Source organism: Eurytemora carolleeae, unplaced genomic scaffold, assembly GCF_000591075.1.
Source record: "Eurytemora carolleeae unplaced genomic scaffold, Eaff_2.0 scaffold1388, whole genome shotgun sequence".
NCBI lineage: Eukaryota > Metazoa > Arthropoda > Copepoda > Calanoida > Temoridae > Eurytemora > Eurytemora carolleeae.
Genome location: NW_019397278.1, coordinates 68648 through 84846, shown reverse-complemented (window position 1 = coordinate 84846; position 16199 = coordinate 68648). Strand labels below are relative to the sequence as shown.

Sequence of the window (16199 nt, the reverse complement as noted above, 5' to 3'; positions counted from 1 at the left end):
ATGATACTACAGCTGATAAAGGAAATGATACTACAACTGATGAAGGAAATGATACTACAGCTGATGAAGACAATGATACTACAGCTGATAAAGGAAATGATACTACAGCTGATAAAGGAAATGATACTATAGCTGATAAAGGAAATGATACTACAGCTGATAAAGGAAATGATACTATAGCTGATAAAGGAAATGATACTATAGCTGATAAAGGAAATGATACTACAGCTGATAAAGGAAATGATACTACAGCTGATGAAGGAAATGATACTACAGCTGATGAAGGAAAAGAGCAGGTGCAGGACCATGCAAATAAAGTTAAAGTCAATGAGCACGGGATGAGTAAAGATGATGAACCTGAAGAAACCTACCGACTCTCTCCTAATCAAACACTTAGGGAAATAAAAATAAACATGTAATCCTATACATACTGACATACATAAAAGGTTAGCCACAAAGGATGTGACTTCCGAGACGTCTGTACGGTTTTTTCGTCTTTTTAGAACTGTAAACGCATGTATTTCTTTGTACACTTTTCTAGTGTACCAAAGAAAGACTATTTGTTTGCCAGAAACCCAAAGAAAGTTTTCAAAACGCGTTAACTAAAGAGTTTCTGGTTCTCAATAAAGAGTTAACTAAAGAGTTTCTGGTTCTCCATAAAGTCTCATCCTTTGTGTGTGAGTGTGACCTTGTATAGTTGGATGTCATTTCATTAGAAAAATTGGATGCAAATTTCATTCGGAAAATTGGATGTAAAATTTCATTCGAAAAAAAGTATCACATTAAAACCGCCTTTTTATAAATTTTAGACATTATTAATTAACGATTTGTGGAACTAAGCAGTTTTGGTTAAAATACAAAAGGGACGGATGAGTCTTAAAGTGTAGACTCACTAAGGAAGAGGAAAGTTTAAGAATTCTATCCGACCAATTTTAAATAAACCAATCTTAAAATCAAAAAAAAAATTTAAGAACAAAAAATTTTAATTCCTAAATTTAATATTATTTATTTTGTTTGCGAAGAACTCTGTTGGTTGGGGAAGAGGAAGAAACTAGGATTGATGAGGTCACCAGATCTAAGATATAAAAATTTCATAAAGAAAATTTTCTAGTTCAAAATCCAAATTTGATGTGTGTGGAGATATCTACATATTGGTCGAACCAACAGAATTTGTTATTTCTCAGATTTGACAGTTTACATAAATCCTAACATTTCTAAAAGGAAAATATCCAAAATAAAAGAAAAAGGTTTGATTAAAGTTTAATATTGTTGTATAAAAAGGAATAATATACAGGGTGTCCCAAAAAACATGGGAATTCAGTAACGAATTCGATATCGTATTTGTTATGAATAAACATTGTAATACAAAATTTGAACATATCAGACGAAATTCTTACAGATTACAGCTTTCTCAGTAGGTATCACTATACTAAATCAAAGAATTATTTAAAAAGACGATATCGAATTCGTCACTGAATTCTCATGTTTACTGAGACACCGTGTATATATTTGCATAATTTTAACGAGCAGAAAACCTGGCATATCCGATAAACATTTGTCTAATCCAAAATTAATGAAATATCCTGATTTTTCTTGTTAAAAATTTTTGTTATCAATTGTGGTCCCTTTTTAAAATTCACTTGTGGAATTATTCTGCAGAAACAATAAAGGACATTGTCAGAAATAAGCGAGATAAACGACGATATTTTATATCATTGCTACTCAAATAAATGGAGGGTTACATGTATGTATAACGTCTATAGTCAGGGGCGTATTCAGGAATTTGTTCAGGAGGGGGGTTAATTTTTTTTTCTTTCCAGGGGGGCTCAGCACACGTTGGGGCCTGAAAACCCCCTGAAATCAATAGAATTCACTGGTCCAGGGGGGGGGGCTTAGCCGCCATAGCCCCCCCCCCCTCATTGAATACGCCTCTGTCTATAGATTTGAATATTTTCTAAAATTTTAGGAAACTACAACTTGGGATCCTGAAGATACCACTTACTGGTTCAACCACGACACTAGCGACAGTGGCCAAACTTGGAACTATGCTGGAAGTAAGATTTTGATAAATCCTGATGGTTTTTCTTAAACGCACATGTGTAACTTGAATATCCAGGAACTGAAGATCGTCCTTGCTACCAGAATATTTTTGTTACTCCTGCATAACTTGAATGTCTAGTGAATAAAGGACGTCCTTGCAACCAGAATATTCTGGTTACTCCTGCATAACTTGAATATCTAGAGGCTAAAGGTCGTTCTTGCTACCAGAACATTATGGTTACTCCTGTATAACTTGAATATCTAGAGACTAAAGGTCGTCCTTGCTACGAGAATATTCTGGTTGCCCCTTTATATCTTGAATATCTAGTGACTTAAGGTCGTCCTTGCTACCAGAACATTCTGGTTACCCCTGTATAACTTGAATATCTATAGGAGCTGAAATACCTATATGGGTTCTTGTAATCGTATCCTTCTTGCTCTCCTCTGGCTTCATCCTTTATATGAAGGTGAGTTGTAATGAGACATATCTTGGTTACTTTTTCAGTTTTTTTTTACACTTTATAAATACTGTAAACTTCCAACATTTTAAATCTGTTAATATTTGCTTACTATTGGGTTTTTTTTGGTTCGTCTTTTAGCATATATTTTCTCTCAGGGTCAAAATCTGCGTAAGAAGTGTAAAAAAGGCAAATACAGGGTGTCCCACAAAACATGACAGTTGGTGAATAGTTTTAAATGTCTTCTTCCACAATTTGTTAAGTTCTTTGATACAAAAGAGATTAATTATCATTTAAAAGAAGTTTAACATGGCAGGATCATAGTAAAATTGATTTAAAAGTAAAATATATTTGAGTAAAGATTTTTCTAACGAAATAAACTGCGAAAAGTCTTTAGTCTCTAATATAGTATACGGAAGAAGACATTCAAAACCATTCGCCAGCTGTCATGTTTCGTGGGACACCCTGTATATTCGCCAGCTGTCCTGTATATTCGATTTTGAAATTTGTTAAACTTAAACGTTTTAAAAGTCTAAAAACCTCAAGTTAAAAAAGAAAAAGTTATCACTGTATAAAGACGACTTAAAACTCTTTAAATCTTAAGATTGAAATAAATATTTTGCATCTAGCATTTAAATTATAAAATAAATTTGCAACGAAAAGTTCCAAGCTAAAGATTAAAAGATTAAAGGAAAAAGCAAGTTGCAGCTCTAAAATCTTCTTCTTTACAAAACGAAAATTCCAAATTTTACAGTTTAAACTTATATTTTAATTTATAAACTGGAGTTAACTCTAAAGTATTTAGAAAAGTTTGTTTAAAGCTTGGTATATGTAGAAATAGAATATATTTCCTTTCAAATATAATATTACGATGATATTTAAATATTTTTATAGAACCTAACTTTCCCAGTTTCAGCCCAAGCTGGTTGAATTCAGTGTCAGCATAAAATGCTCAAAATTTAAATAATTTAATGAAATTTCACAGTTCTCTATTCATCGACCAACATTCTTTGAACAAGTAGAAATAGACTTTGAATTGAATTTAATTAATTTAATGTAGATTAAAGCAGTTTTATATGAATAAATTAAAAATAAATAAATTGTTTGAAACCATTAGAACTTAAATATTTCAGGTTTTTCAGCCCGAAGCATGGAACAAGGAAAAAAAACTAATAATACTTTTCTCCTTTTTAAGCATTAAATGTATATTTTGTTATGTAAAGATAGAAAATTTTTAGATTTATTACAAAATATTTTTGTTCGCTACTCTCACATTTCGATTGTCTTTTTTTATTTACATATTTTTCCATTCAGAGAACAGATTATTTTGGGACATTTTTAAATATTGATCTTAAAGCAACGCAGATACTTGACAATTAACTTTCTATGAAAAGGATAAAATTTCAAAAAAAGTTCAGTCATCATGATGATAAGTTTTTCCCGTCTCGAATGCTTCTTGTTAATATCACTATATTTACGTTAATTCACATTTGAGGAAAATATCTGCTGTGATTCGTGCTTATTAGAATCTACTGACGCTGGATGAAAATTCAGAAGCACCAAAAGCAAAATTAAAGCCCGAGTTCTTCTGGCATGCATGTTGATCAGAAATTTTGATCTATATTTAGATTTAGTTATTTTTCAACCATTTTATGTTGCAAAGTCAGTTTTTCGTATTTAATATTAGATAGTTTAAAGATGGCCGCATGTTGTAAATCTGGGAAATTATTTTCCAAACCAAATGTATCCACGAGGGATCTCAGGAGGTGGCGTTGTCCAAAGATGGCCGCTCCTTCATCAAGTTGTATGAGTAAAAGAGGAACTTGTTGGAAAGGAATCTGTTGCGTCTCTAGTTCAAGGAATAATTTATTTATCATATTATTATATTTATTCGACAGTTGGAAGACGACATGAAGATCGTCGTTGTTTTTTTGATGTTTTACGGTATTCATTTGTCAACCTACTTTTCCATTTGGTCGATTCTTGACTAGGAGTATTTTGTGATTATCAATTAAAGAATTTTACTGTGTAGTTATTTCGACGACAATTTTTTTGACTGTCATGGTTTCTTTAGACACCCTGTTCAATCCCATTTTTTGTGTTTTTTAAGTTTAACAAAAAATAAATAAAGCTTATATCATAGACGAACTAACGACATGTGCTTCCTGTGTTTGAACGATGTACCGAACAAGGAATGGGAAACACATAGAAGAGTTTGTGCACTCCGCAATCAGGTATGTGTTCCAGGAGTTTCAGGAGTTCCTGGTGTTCCAGGAGTTCAAAGAGTTCAAAGAGTTTCTAGAGTTCTTGGAGTTCCCGGAGTTTCCGGAGTACCCGGAGTTCCAGGAGTTTCCGGAGTTTCCAGAGTTTCCGGAGTTTCCGGAGTTTCCGGAGTTTCTAGTGTTCCAGGAGTTCCAGGAGTTCCTTGAGTTCNTGGTGTTCCAGGAGTTCAAAGAGTTCAAAGAGTTTCTAGAGTTCTCGGGGTTTCCTGAGTTCCCGGAGTTCCCAGAGTTCTAGGAGTTCCTGGAGTTCCAAGAGTTCCTGGAGTTCCTAGGGTTCCTTGATTTCCTAGTGTTCCAGGAGTTCCAGGAGTTCCTTGAGTTCAAATAGTTCATAGAGTTCCTGGAATTCCTGGAGTTCCAGGATTCTTTTCTGTTTTTTTTCATATTCATTTTATGCTTTTGATTTATATTTCATGTTTCCATTGCACTGAAGATTAAAGGGATTGGAGACGTAACACTCCCCCCCCCCCATTTAAGGAGTGGCATGACACTTTTAATAGAAACTTAATAAACTTTTAATTGAAACCACAACTAAAAATAATACATTTTTACCTTATCATATTAGAATATCTCATTTGACCTTGATCAGACAAAGAGTAAACGAATAGAATTCAAAGTTTAACTCTGCTGCTTTCGAATACAAATTAACCTTATGCATAAATTACATACGATAAAAGAAAATCTCAATACCACATTTTTTTCCTAAATCAACCAAACAAAACTTTTTAATCATTGATCTTTAATTTCTGATAAATTTCTTTGTTAGCTGTTAAAGAAATAATAAAACAAGTTTCTTCTTGTAAAAGCAGAAATTCTACTACCAATTGTAAATTGTATTTTTCTTTTTTCTTGATTAAGTGGGTGAGATAAATTAGAACGACATACTTTACATCTCCTGGAGTTGAAACATACTTTACACCTCCTGGAGTTGAAACATACTTTACACGTCCTGGAGTTGAAATATACTTTACACCTCCTGGAGTTGAAACATACTTAACACCTCCTGGAGTTGAAACATACTTTACACCTCCTGGAGTTGAAGCATACTTTACACCTCCTGGAGTTGAAACTGACTTTACACCTCGTGGAGTTGAAACATGGAAAATAGAAAATACAATCCTAAATTCTTTTTACTTACAAGTAGGGTTTCCAATCGGAATTCTGTTGAGCGGAATTGCGCGCAATGGTTGCTTCCGCTTGCGGTATTTCATTGCGCGCAATTGCGCTATAATTGCGAAAAAGGAAGCAATTAAATATTCGCGGAATTGCGTGGAATTGTGAGGAATCAAGTGCATCGGAATTTCTTTTTTATCTTAAAATCAATAATTTTAACTGTTCGACTTACAAATTTATGCAGCAGATACAAGAATGGACTTAAATATCTTTGTTGAATTTAAAAGTAATCGAGGCCCGAGTGTCACTTGTTTAAACGTTTTCAAATTTTAAAGTTTCTTGTTGAGCTACTAATTAACAATTTAATATGATACATTTTTCATTTGTTAACATTTTTGAACATTAAAATGGAAACTTTTCTTGGTTAAAATAGTAAGGTTCGTTTTATCAAAATTAGATATTTTGCTACAGTGAGAACCAGAAAGACAACATCACAGTGTATTTGATGTTGTTACAAGTGGAACAAAATTAATAAGTAACTTATTAAGTCAATTATCCAGTTACATGGGTCTGCTTGAGTATAAACTGTCGTCTTCTCATGCCAGAGTTTTCTGGTTATCATGCTGCACTAGCTGCATATGAATATTATAAAACAAAAGATAAAGTTTAAATTCAATTTTCTTAGCGTTTGAGATTGAAATGTTAGTGAAGTTCAGTTTATTGTATGTCAATACCAAAGTTTAAATTGAATTTTTGTTGTTGAAAGGAATTACGCAATAATTAATTGCTTTTATTGCGTGCCATAAGGTTTAAATCGAATTTTATCAAAAGATTGAGACACAAGCGCAAGAAAGTTGGACGGAATTGCGCGCTATAGCGCGCAATTGCGCGCAATTCAATTGCTTTTATGTGCGCGCAATTAAATTCACTTGCGCGCAAGTAAAATACACTTGCGTTTGAAACCCTACTTAGAAGGGATCTATGTTTGCAGGAAAATTATGCGAAATTTTACGTCAGAATTATCCTTTTTAGCTACAGAACCGCTTGTACTTGTTTAACAGTTAACTGCAAGCTATTTTATATTTAATGTTTACTCTCTAGAAGTCACAGAAAATAGATAAATAAAATCGATTTTTTATAACCACTTTGGACATAGAATATTCGGTATTTCGATTTTTACATATAGCGTCAGCTGTATTGAATTCACATTGTGCGCCAGCGTTTTCCCCCGTTTTAGGGCAATTCAGTATTTGACAGATTTGCACAAAGAGTTTTCTGGCCTCGTTACTGAGTCAACGTTTTGTAGGGTACCTTTGTAAATCGGAAATTTCTATCTTGAGGTTACGTTAAACTGTCCCTTTAGACTAAAACAATATTACAAAATAAAAAAAATCAGAATAATTTTTAAGATATTTTTAATATTTAGGATAAACTTGACAATCTGTCTTCACCCTCTCCAGTACCTTGCTTCAGGTTTATTTATTATAAACTAGCTGGAGTACCCGGCGTTGCCCAGGTTTATATCATTATTTGTATAATTAATATCTTCCTCATTTTCCTAAGACGAAGGTTTGTAGGGTACCTTTAGAATCGGGCATGCCACTCCCGAGAGTCTTTTGAAACTAAGTCCACGTCACTGAACAGTCAACAGTCTCTTATATCTGGGGTTTTGGATCAGTTTAGTTAAAAATAAAACCCCTTAAAGGGACTGTGCGCGTATTTCAAGTGACCCCAATGTAAAGATGACAATGCCCGATTACAAGGGCCCCCTTGAAGTATGATCTAGATATATTAATATTTTTGTCTCTTTAATCTGTTTCTTTTCAACTGTGGTTTCTCTGCGAAAATGACTCGCGCATTCCTTGTTTATAAGAAGCAACGAAGAAACTGCAGAAATATACACTATTCAAGTCAGAAAAACAACAATATCTTCCACATTTTTGACCAGATTAAGTTTCATAGGGTAACGTTATTAATCGGACATTGCAGTGGAGGGTCACTTGATATTACGCGTACAGTCCCTTTAATTAATGGTTCATCCCATAATAAAAAAGCCTGTATGTGCAAAAAGAGGGGGGGATGCTTTATTTCCGGTTGTATATGCTATACGTCATGCTATTTATTGTTTTTGTTACAATTGAAGTATTTTGTTTTAAAAAATATAATATATTTTATTCAAATTATTTTTATTCAAATAAAATACAATCGCAATGTTTAAAAAACACATTCAAGCACCAAAAAAGGAAAAAATATATTTCTGAATTCTGAATTCTGAATTCAACCTGAAAATTATTTTTGTAAATTGTTCAGCGGTATAAAAAAAACTATTTTTCAACGGAACATTTTTCAGTTTTTAATCAATGCTATACAATCTGAATTCTAATAGTGTCTATTTCCTATTGAATTTGTCTGATATCAAGGTTAGACATGAAATGCATGTTTATTGAAAATAAAAGTAAAAGTTATGGACTATGTCAAAATATTTTTCTACCCCTCTGCTAGCAATTTATATTTTCAGTTTTATTTTATAAATTTTCGAACCAAACTAAGAGAAATTCAACGAAGTTCCCACATAAAACTTGGAGGCAAATCGGTCATGATTAATGGCGCGGGGACAAACAAACAATCTAACAGACAGATAAATAGAGACTACTTTGTATCAAAGATTCTAGGATATTAAGGTTAAGGATTTTTTGAACCTCTGTTTATACCTTCAAAGAAAGAATCAGAAATGATGACATAAAACTCTTAAAATTAAACAATCTACTAGCTAAAATTTGTCTATTTTGCCGTAAATTGTTCAATTAAGGTATTTTAGCTGATTTACAACAGAATTCATTTGTTTGTAATAACGTATATGTATCGCTACCGGTGTTAGAGCATATTTAATTTAAATAAACTATTTTCAACATATTAAAAAGCAAGAAGAGTATTAAAAAATATTGCACTGCCATTGGTGCAAATTCTGGTCCATGGGGTAGACAGTGTATACATTCGTATTTATATATATCAAGTTGTAATCTCTGTTTGTCTGTCTATCTCTTTGTCCGATCATAACTCATAAACCCCTTAACCGATTTGCCTCAAATTTGTATTGGGGAATTCGGGAGGCCCAAGGGAATGTTCATAACTCGACTTTAAGATTCTAAGTTGAGTGGGTAGACTTTAAAAACGAAAATTTAGTTTCCCGTTAAAAAAGTTTAAGTGCGGATAAACGGCGGAAGTAACTTTTAGTAACCTTGGCAGCGCTGGGTTCCCAAGCTAGTTATTTATATCATCAATTATATCTATTAAAAATGAAAAAGTAATATATTCAAATTATAGGAGCTTACCTAAACTGTTTAGGCTCCTCCAGGTTATAGTAATTCTCAGATTCGTTGCGTATTTGCTGAATAAACTTTGATTCCTATACCACATCTCATATATATAAGCTTTGGTAAAACGTTGAAACAGTTTAATATCAATTTCTCGAAACAGGAACATCAATTAGAATTCATACAGGTCGCGATCAACTCCTAAAGTGTTTAGGTTTCAGCGTTTACCACTTTTCATTTTTCCTGTACAGTTCCTTTAAGCCTATGGTCCCCTTCAGTTTCCTTTACAGCCCCTTTAAGCCTATGCTCCCCTTCATTTTTTTCTTTACTGTCCCTTTAAGCCTATGCCCCCCTTCATGTTTCCTTTACAGCCCCTTTAAGCCTATGATCCCCTTCATTTTTCTTTACAGTCCCTTTAAGCCTATGCTCCCCTTCATTTTTTCTTTACAGTCCCTTTAAGCCTATGCTCCCCTTCATTTTTTCTTTACTGTCCCTTTAAGCCCATGCCCCCTTTCATTTTTTTCTTTACAGTCCCTTTAAGCCTATGCTCCCCTTCATTTTTTCTTTACAGTCCCTTTAAGCCTATGCTCCCCTTCATTTTTTCTTTACTGTCCCTTTAAGCCCATGCCCCCTTTCATTTTTTTCTTTACTGTCTCTTTAAGCCTATGCCTCCTTCATTTTTCCTTTAAAGTCCCTTTAAGCCTATGCCGCCCTTCAATTTTCCTTTACAGTCCTTTTAAGCCTATGCCCCCCCTTCATTTTTCCTTTACAGACCCTTTAAGTATATGCCCTCTTTCATTTTTTCTTTACTGTCCCTTTAACAAGGTTAAAAGGAATTTCGCTGAGTTATCTTAATAATCGGATTCGTTCGTACAATATGCTTTTAAAAACCGAGTGTAAAATACTTCTTTTTGTATCCTGCCTTTAAAATAGCAATGTCTTGCTCTTCTAAGGTTTAATTCCATTGCAAGTAGAAACTAGCAAGAACAATTTAATGATAATAGAAGATTTGTAAAATGGCTTTAATGTTCTGAAATAACAAAACAGAATATAATTTTTACAATCTCATTTTGTTATTGTCTTAAATATTCCTGATACAAAGGCTTAAGAGCGCCTTGTTTTATTGCCAAATAGAATAAATTCTTTTAATAAACCCCCCTATATTTCCTTCTTTTTGTGATACAAATCTATAACGTTTGATACATTTTTGGAAAGCCCTTGGGCTTTACTTTGATAATCTACGAAAAAATTGAATTTTTGAAAAGCCCTTACCACGGCGAATTCAAATATGCAAAAATGTTTGCAAAACTTTTAAAAACCTAATTTTCATTCAAAGAAAACTGAAAATGTGAAATTCCTTTAAAGGCAATCTGCTTCCTTTTGTTTAAGGCTTTCCAAGAGCTATACAAAGTCAAAATCCAATGACAAGTAGTAGGTCTAAATATAGATATAATCGGGTAACGGTATAATGTGGCATTCAGACAGTATGCCTGAGGGTATAAAAGCCCCTCTTTGAGCCTAAAGTGAGGGGCATGTGTAAGCTAAAAAAGTAAAAAAAATTGAGCAGCCTCGGACCAATACTTTTTGAGTTATTGCCAAAAAAAAACGTCAGCCGGAATCACTTCTTGTTCCCAAATACGTAGTGTGGATAAAACCTTGACTATTTTATAAATAAAGAAACAGAACTTTTTTCTTCAAGGTTTATTTGAATCTATTTTGAAACGAAAATTTTGTTGCTCATTGCTCAGACCTGACGCATATTAGTGTCAGGGTTGTACGAGTTTGAAACTTTCTTCCCCTGTAATATCTAGTAATATCTGTGTTAATCCTTAGTGAAAACTTAAAGATTTGAAACTATTAAAAGGTATCAAAAATTAATTGAAAAAAGTTGGATGTTTTTAAAGAGTTCTTTTCACTTTATTTAAATAATTTTCTTCTTAGCAAATTCAATTCAATTGAAAATGTTGTTTATTTATAAATTAAAAGCAGCTGATAGAACTAACTAAACCTTTAGAAAAAAGGGGTTCACAAAACCTGATTTTAGATTTAGAATTAGTTAAAACATTGTGATAATTTAGGTAAATTAAAATAAACAAACTTTTAAAATCTAATTGGTGTTTCATGTTGAATTAGTTACAGTTGGTGCACTGTTGAACTTTAATTTTAAGTTTTTTATCATGTTTTATTTTGTAGATGCAATAATTTTTTTTTTTTTTAGATGCAATAAATTTATCTTTTATTTTGTAGATGCAATAAATTCCTGCGGGCCCTTCCCTCCTACCCAGTAACTTCTTTCATCTGTGATAGAGAAGGGTGTGTGCACAAAGGACAACATTTAAATACAAAAACATATAACAGGTACAATACCCTTAACTCTTGCAGGGGTTTATTTACAGCCCATCTCATTGGTTAAACCCGTGGACCAATAAGAGATCAAGACACGGGTAGCCGTAGTAATTTTGAATTTCCGAGTCGGGTTAACCTTTCCGGTCCCTGTTTGTACTGTACCTAGGATAGGACTAGCTGGTGCAACAAGGTTGATGCGGTCAGACTTAATGCTTAATATAGTTGAATTTACTTTAACTAAAAGGACAGAGGTGCGGGAGGAATTGCCAAAATCCGCCAATAAAAGATTGACAAACTGACATACAATTTAATATCTAACAAATACAAGAGATTATTTACCAAATAGAATATCGATGATTAATATTCTTTACACATGGTTGTACATTCAGATACGATTATAATTTCTATCTGTGTTATTATCAGAAATAATCTTTATCTTTGTTATCCTGGGTTATATTCAGATATAATTGTTATCCTGTGTTATATTCAGATATAATTGTTATCTGTGTGATTTTGATCTGTGTTCTGATTGTGTGAACTGTATACTGGAGAATACAGGAAACCAGGTAAAATACTAAATTTGATTGAACAAAAAATAATTCGCATCTTTACTCTTTAAGGAGGACAAATATGTTTAGCAAAATATCTTTGGCTGGCAGTAATTGCAGTTGCAGTGTTTAAAAAATGTTTGTGCATATTTTCGAATAGGTTAGGTTAGAAAATCTGTGGTGGCATTTCTAATTTAAAAAATTAAAAAGATATTACGCAGCTTTTAATCGAAATTTTTTCGGTCCCAATAATATGATGTTATCCTAAATCCAATACTAGAGTAACACAATGTGTGAATTAGAATTAGCAGCAGACATAGAGAATAGAATATATATTAGAGGGAAATTTAAAGAATCTCTCGGTATGAATTTTTTCAGTCCCTTTCAGCCTGAAAGGGAGTTCAAAGTGTACAAATCATGTAAATGTTCACAAATTATTTGCAGTAGAGTACATTAATGCAGTATGTTTCCTAGAATATTCATTTCAATTTCGAATTTTTTAAACTGTTAAATAAACTTTATAATGAAATTGAATTAGGTGAATAAAAACATTATTTGATTTTTAATTATAACGGAAAATCATCGTTTGTAAAGTGGAAGGCATAGCGTCTATGTGAAATGATCATTGATCAATTATGAAACCAGCCTATTTCATAATTTGGTTTTCTTTTAACAATAATTTTAGATTTTCTATAAAATGATATTCCAGGGCCCAAAAGGTTATATAGCATAAATATGTGAAGTACACCTGCAGTATGGAAACAGTACAACAAAATGACCGTTTTACACTTTTTTCTAGTAAATTCCTCTCTAATATATATTCTATTCTCTATGGCAGCAGATAAATCAGGTCACTGCATGCTTATACAGGGATACCTACAAAGGATGAGTTTTAATGCAGAGACGACTGTACGAAATTTGTACTGTCTGTTTCCTCATATATATATATTCATGAATCACGATTCATCTCAACAATAAAATTTTGTCTTTCTTTGCAAGCCAAACAATTTAATTTCAAGACTTTATCCAAGCCAAAGTCCGAATTTAATGAATTTAAGCCGCATCTCAAATCCGCAAAAAAAACGGTTTCAATTGAGCGCCGGCTTAAATCTTGGAACATTGAATACAATTTTAGTGGAACCAATGATATTTGAGCAGCGTCTTAAATTTGAGCCACGGCTCAACTTCTTTAAACTCGGCCTCAACAAAATTTACTTAACCTTGGGAGATCGGCATATCTTTAAAGTTCAAGTCGTCTCTACAATCTCATCCTTTGTGAGTAACCCTGTATCTTATAGAAAAACGTTGAATATTAGATAAAAATATATTTTTTCCAGGAAAGAAAAAGTGAGAAGAGTGTAGACGAGGTTGAAATAGTCTCAATACATCATCAAACCAGGAATAGTGAATAATAATCATGACTACGTATAACTTATCCATATGTACACTTAGCTTGTCTGTTTGTTTGTAACCGATAAACGTCAAAACGGCTGAACCGATCGGGCCCGAATGTTTTCTTGGGACTTCAAATGACCCCAGGGAAGGTATATGGAATGGATGCTTAAATTACAAAAGTTAAATTTTTTTATAGTCTAATTTCTTTTGTTATTGTTTTTTATTGTACAAAGAGAAAATGCTCAAAAATTCAAAGTTGAAATAATAATTAGGCACTAATCGCTCAAAGAGAAAATTTTAGTTAGTTTAGTTTAAAAACTGGTGATTTTGGCTGAAATTTGATAATATATATAGTTCACATACAGTGATAACCAGAAAATTTTGAAATATGAAGACGACATTAAACCAATACTAAAGTGCATTTGATGTTGTTACAAAGCGAATACCTTTACTAGTAGTTATTAAATCACTTATTACATGAAATGGGTCTGTTTACCCTGCACAATTATTGTGCCTCAGGTTCATTTGAATATTTAAAGTCATAACTTGAGTCTAAAAGTCGACTTCCTATTCCAGAGTTTTCTGGTTATCACTGTAGAAAATTGTTTTGAGTTCATTATCAAATTTAGTCGTTTGAAAGCTTGACTTTTCTGTGATAATTGTTTTATAGCAAACTAAAAAATATACTCAAACACAATAATTTCTAAGAATTTTTTAAAAAAATTTTTATGTTGCTTTATGCGGTGCCCTTTGTAGGATCGCAAGGAGGGTGGTCCCTCTCTTGTAGGATCCCCCCCCCCGCTCAGTTACGGCCCCGGTTAACCTGCTTTTACCCAATCCCAATAATGAAAATTGTTCATCTATGAAAAAATCAGGGAAATTGAATATGTAGAAGACGACATTCCAGACTCGTCATTGGCGTATCTGACACCGAATGATTCTGAGTCTAGTTCTACCCGACAAACAAGGAACTAAACCAAACATTATTGAAGAAACTCTCCGTTGTAATTTCTCCTTCTGAAGGCGATTTACAACAATTAATTTTTATTTATCTGATCAAATATTTAGAAGATATTGTTGTTCTTTAAGTGCTTATATTCTGTTGATTTTCTCCATTCTTTCTGCAGCATAAATCCGCAATCTAAAAGAACAATCTTTCATGAAAACAAAAACATGGATCCGGATACCTCATTCATAATTGACCATGACAAAGCATTTAAGGGTCCTATAGTGAATCGAATAAGCATTGCCAAAAAACCATTGAAATAAATTAGAAACATTTATTGCAGCGTTTTTAGTTTGTGACGCAAAATTTTTAAATAAATTGAAAAAGTCTGAATACAACTTCATCGTTTACATGATAAAATATGTTTAGTTTTGTTTAGGAAAGTTTCCAAGAAAACCTCAACTTGCTCCGTTGAGATAGGAATTCAGACAACAGCATTCCCACATTATAGAACCACTTCATTCCCACAGTAGATCTTCTTCATTCCCACATTATAGAACCACTTCACTCCCACAGTAGATCTTTTTCATTCCCGTACATTATAGAACCACTTCATTTCCACAGTATAAACCACTTCATTCCCACAGTAGATCTTCTTCATTCCCACAGAGGATCTTCTTCATTCCCACACTATATAACCACTTCATTCTAACAGTAGATCTTCTTCATTCCCACATTATAGAACCACTTCATTCCCACAGTAAATGTTCTTCATTCCCACATTATGAACCCTCCTCCCTATTTAACTGTTCGGGTGGGCATCGTATAGGGTTTCTTGACGTTTGAAATGCTCCAAGAAGATGAAGTGTGTGATTGAACACATCGCAAAAACATTTTATGACGGAAAACGAAAAACGCTTTTAATAATCGTTTTGGTGAATATCTTTGATCAGAGTAAAATCGTTGAATGTAACAAAAGCAATTTTTAAATAGAATTTACATCTTAGATTCTTATAAAGCCTCTGAAAAGTATAAGAAATGTTAAATATTTAAAAACGGATCTCTGAAACGATGCCTATTTAAATGGTACACACTGTATCCTCTGCCTTCTTTCTCCTTTAAAGCTGTGTACGTCAATAAGTTAAGATAATAAGTTCGTAATTTGTAAATATCTGCATAGTTAAATGTTCAAACATTTCTTGAAATCACCAGCAAGTTCAAACTCAGAATCTTCCATCAATGTGCACAAAAAGGGGGGGGCCACAAAACGTATTACTCTCCGGAAACTTTAAACAGTGGTTAAACATAACTTAGAATTGTCGTAGGAGGCTGATTTTTTGCAAGCAAACTCAGAATTATGTATATTACTCCTTGTCCCAATTTTGCTATAGTTTGATGTGTCTCATGCAACTGTTATTCTAACTTAGGCCAAACTTAGCACACAAGTATTCAAAGATATTTTCTTTTATTGCGCGCGCGCGCGGACATTTAAGCCTTTGGAGGTGAATTTTTTTAGCGCAAATTTGTTTTAAGAGTGCCAGGAAAAATGTTCAAGTGCAATTAATCACAAAAAGCGTGCGGGCGCACTTTTGCTTAGATTCCTTCAAAACCAAAAAATGCATGTAATATACATAATTCTGAGTTTGCATGCAAAAAATCAGCCTCCTACGACAATTCTAAGTTATGTTTAACCACTGTTTAAATTTTCCGGAGAGTAATACGTTTTGTGGCCCCCCCCCCTTTTACTTTTGTACAGT

General features: G+C 33.0%; 1 protein-coding gene across 1 annotated transcript; it reads left to right on the top strand.

Annotated features, from left to right (window-relative positions):
* The first annotated feature begins 6 nt into the window (after positions 1 to 6).
* Positions 7 to 15760, top strand: LOC111713222 (uncharacterized). Its single transcript, XM_023488046.1, has 13 exons — positions 7 to 397; positions 1023 to 1065; positions 1967 to 2054; positions 2434 to 2507; positions 3632 to 3658; positions 4197 to 4357; positions 4642 to 4732; positions 7320 to 7366; positions 11455 to 11565; positions 12044 to 12119; positions 13439 to 13500; positions 14372 to 14464; positions 14882 to 15760. The coding sequence occupies exons 1-13, from the start codon at positions 339 to 341 to the stop codon at positions 14973 to 14975; spliced, it is 1026 nt and encodes a 341-aa protein (XP_023343814.1). The 5' UTR covers positions 7 to 338; the 3' UTR covers positions 14976 to 15760.
* Positions 15761 to 16199: the final 439 nt, after the last annotated feature.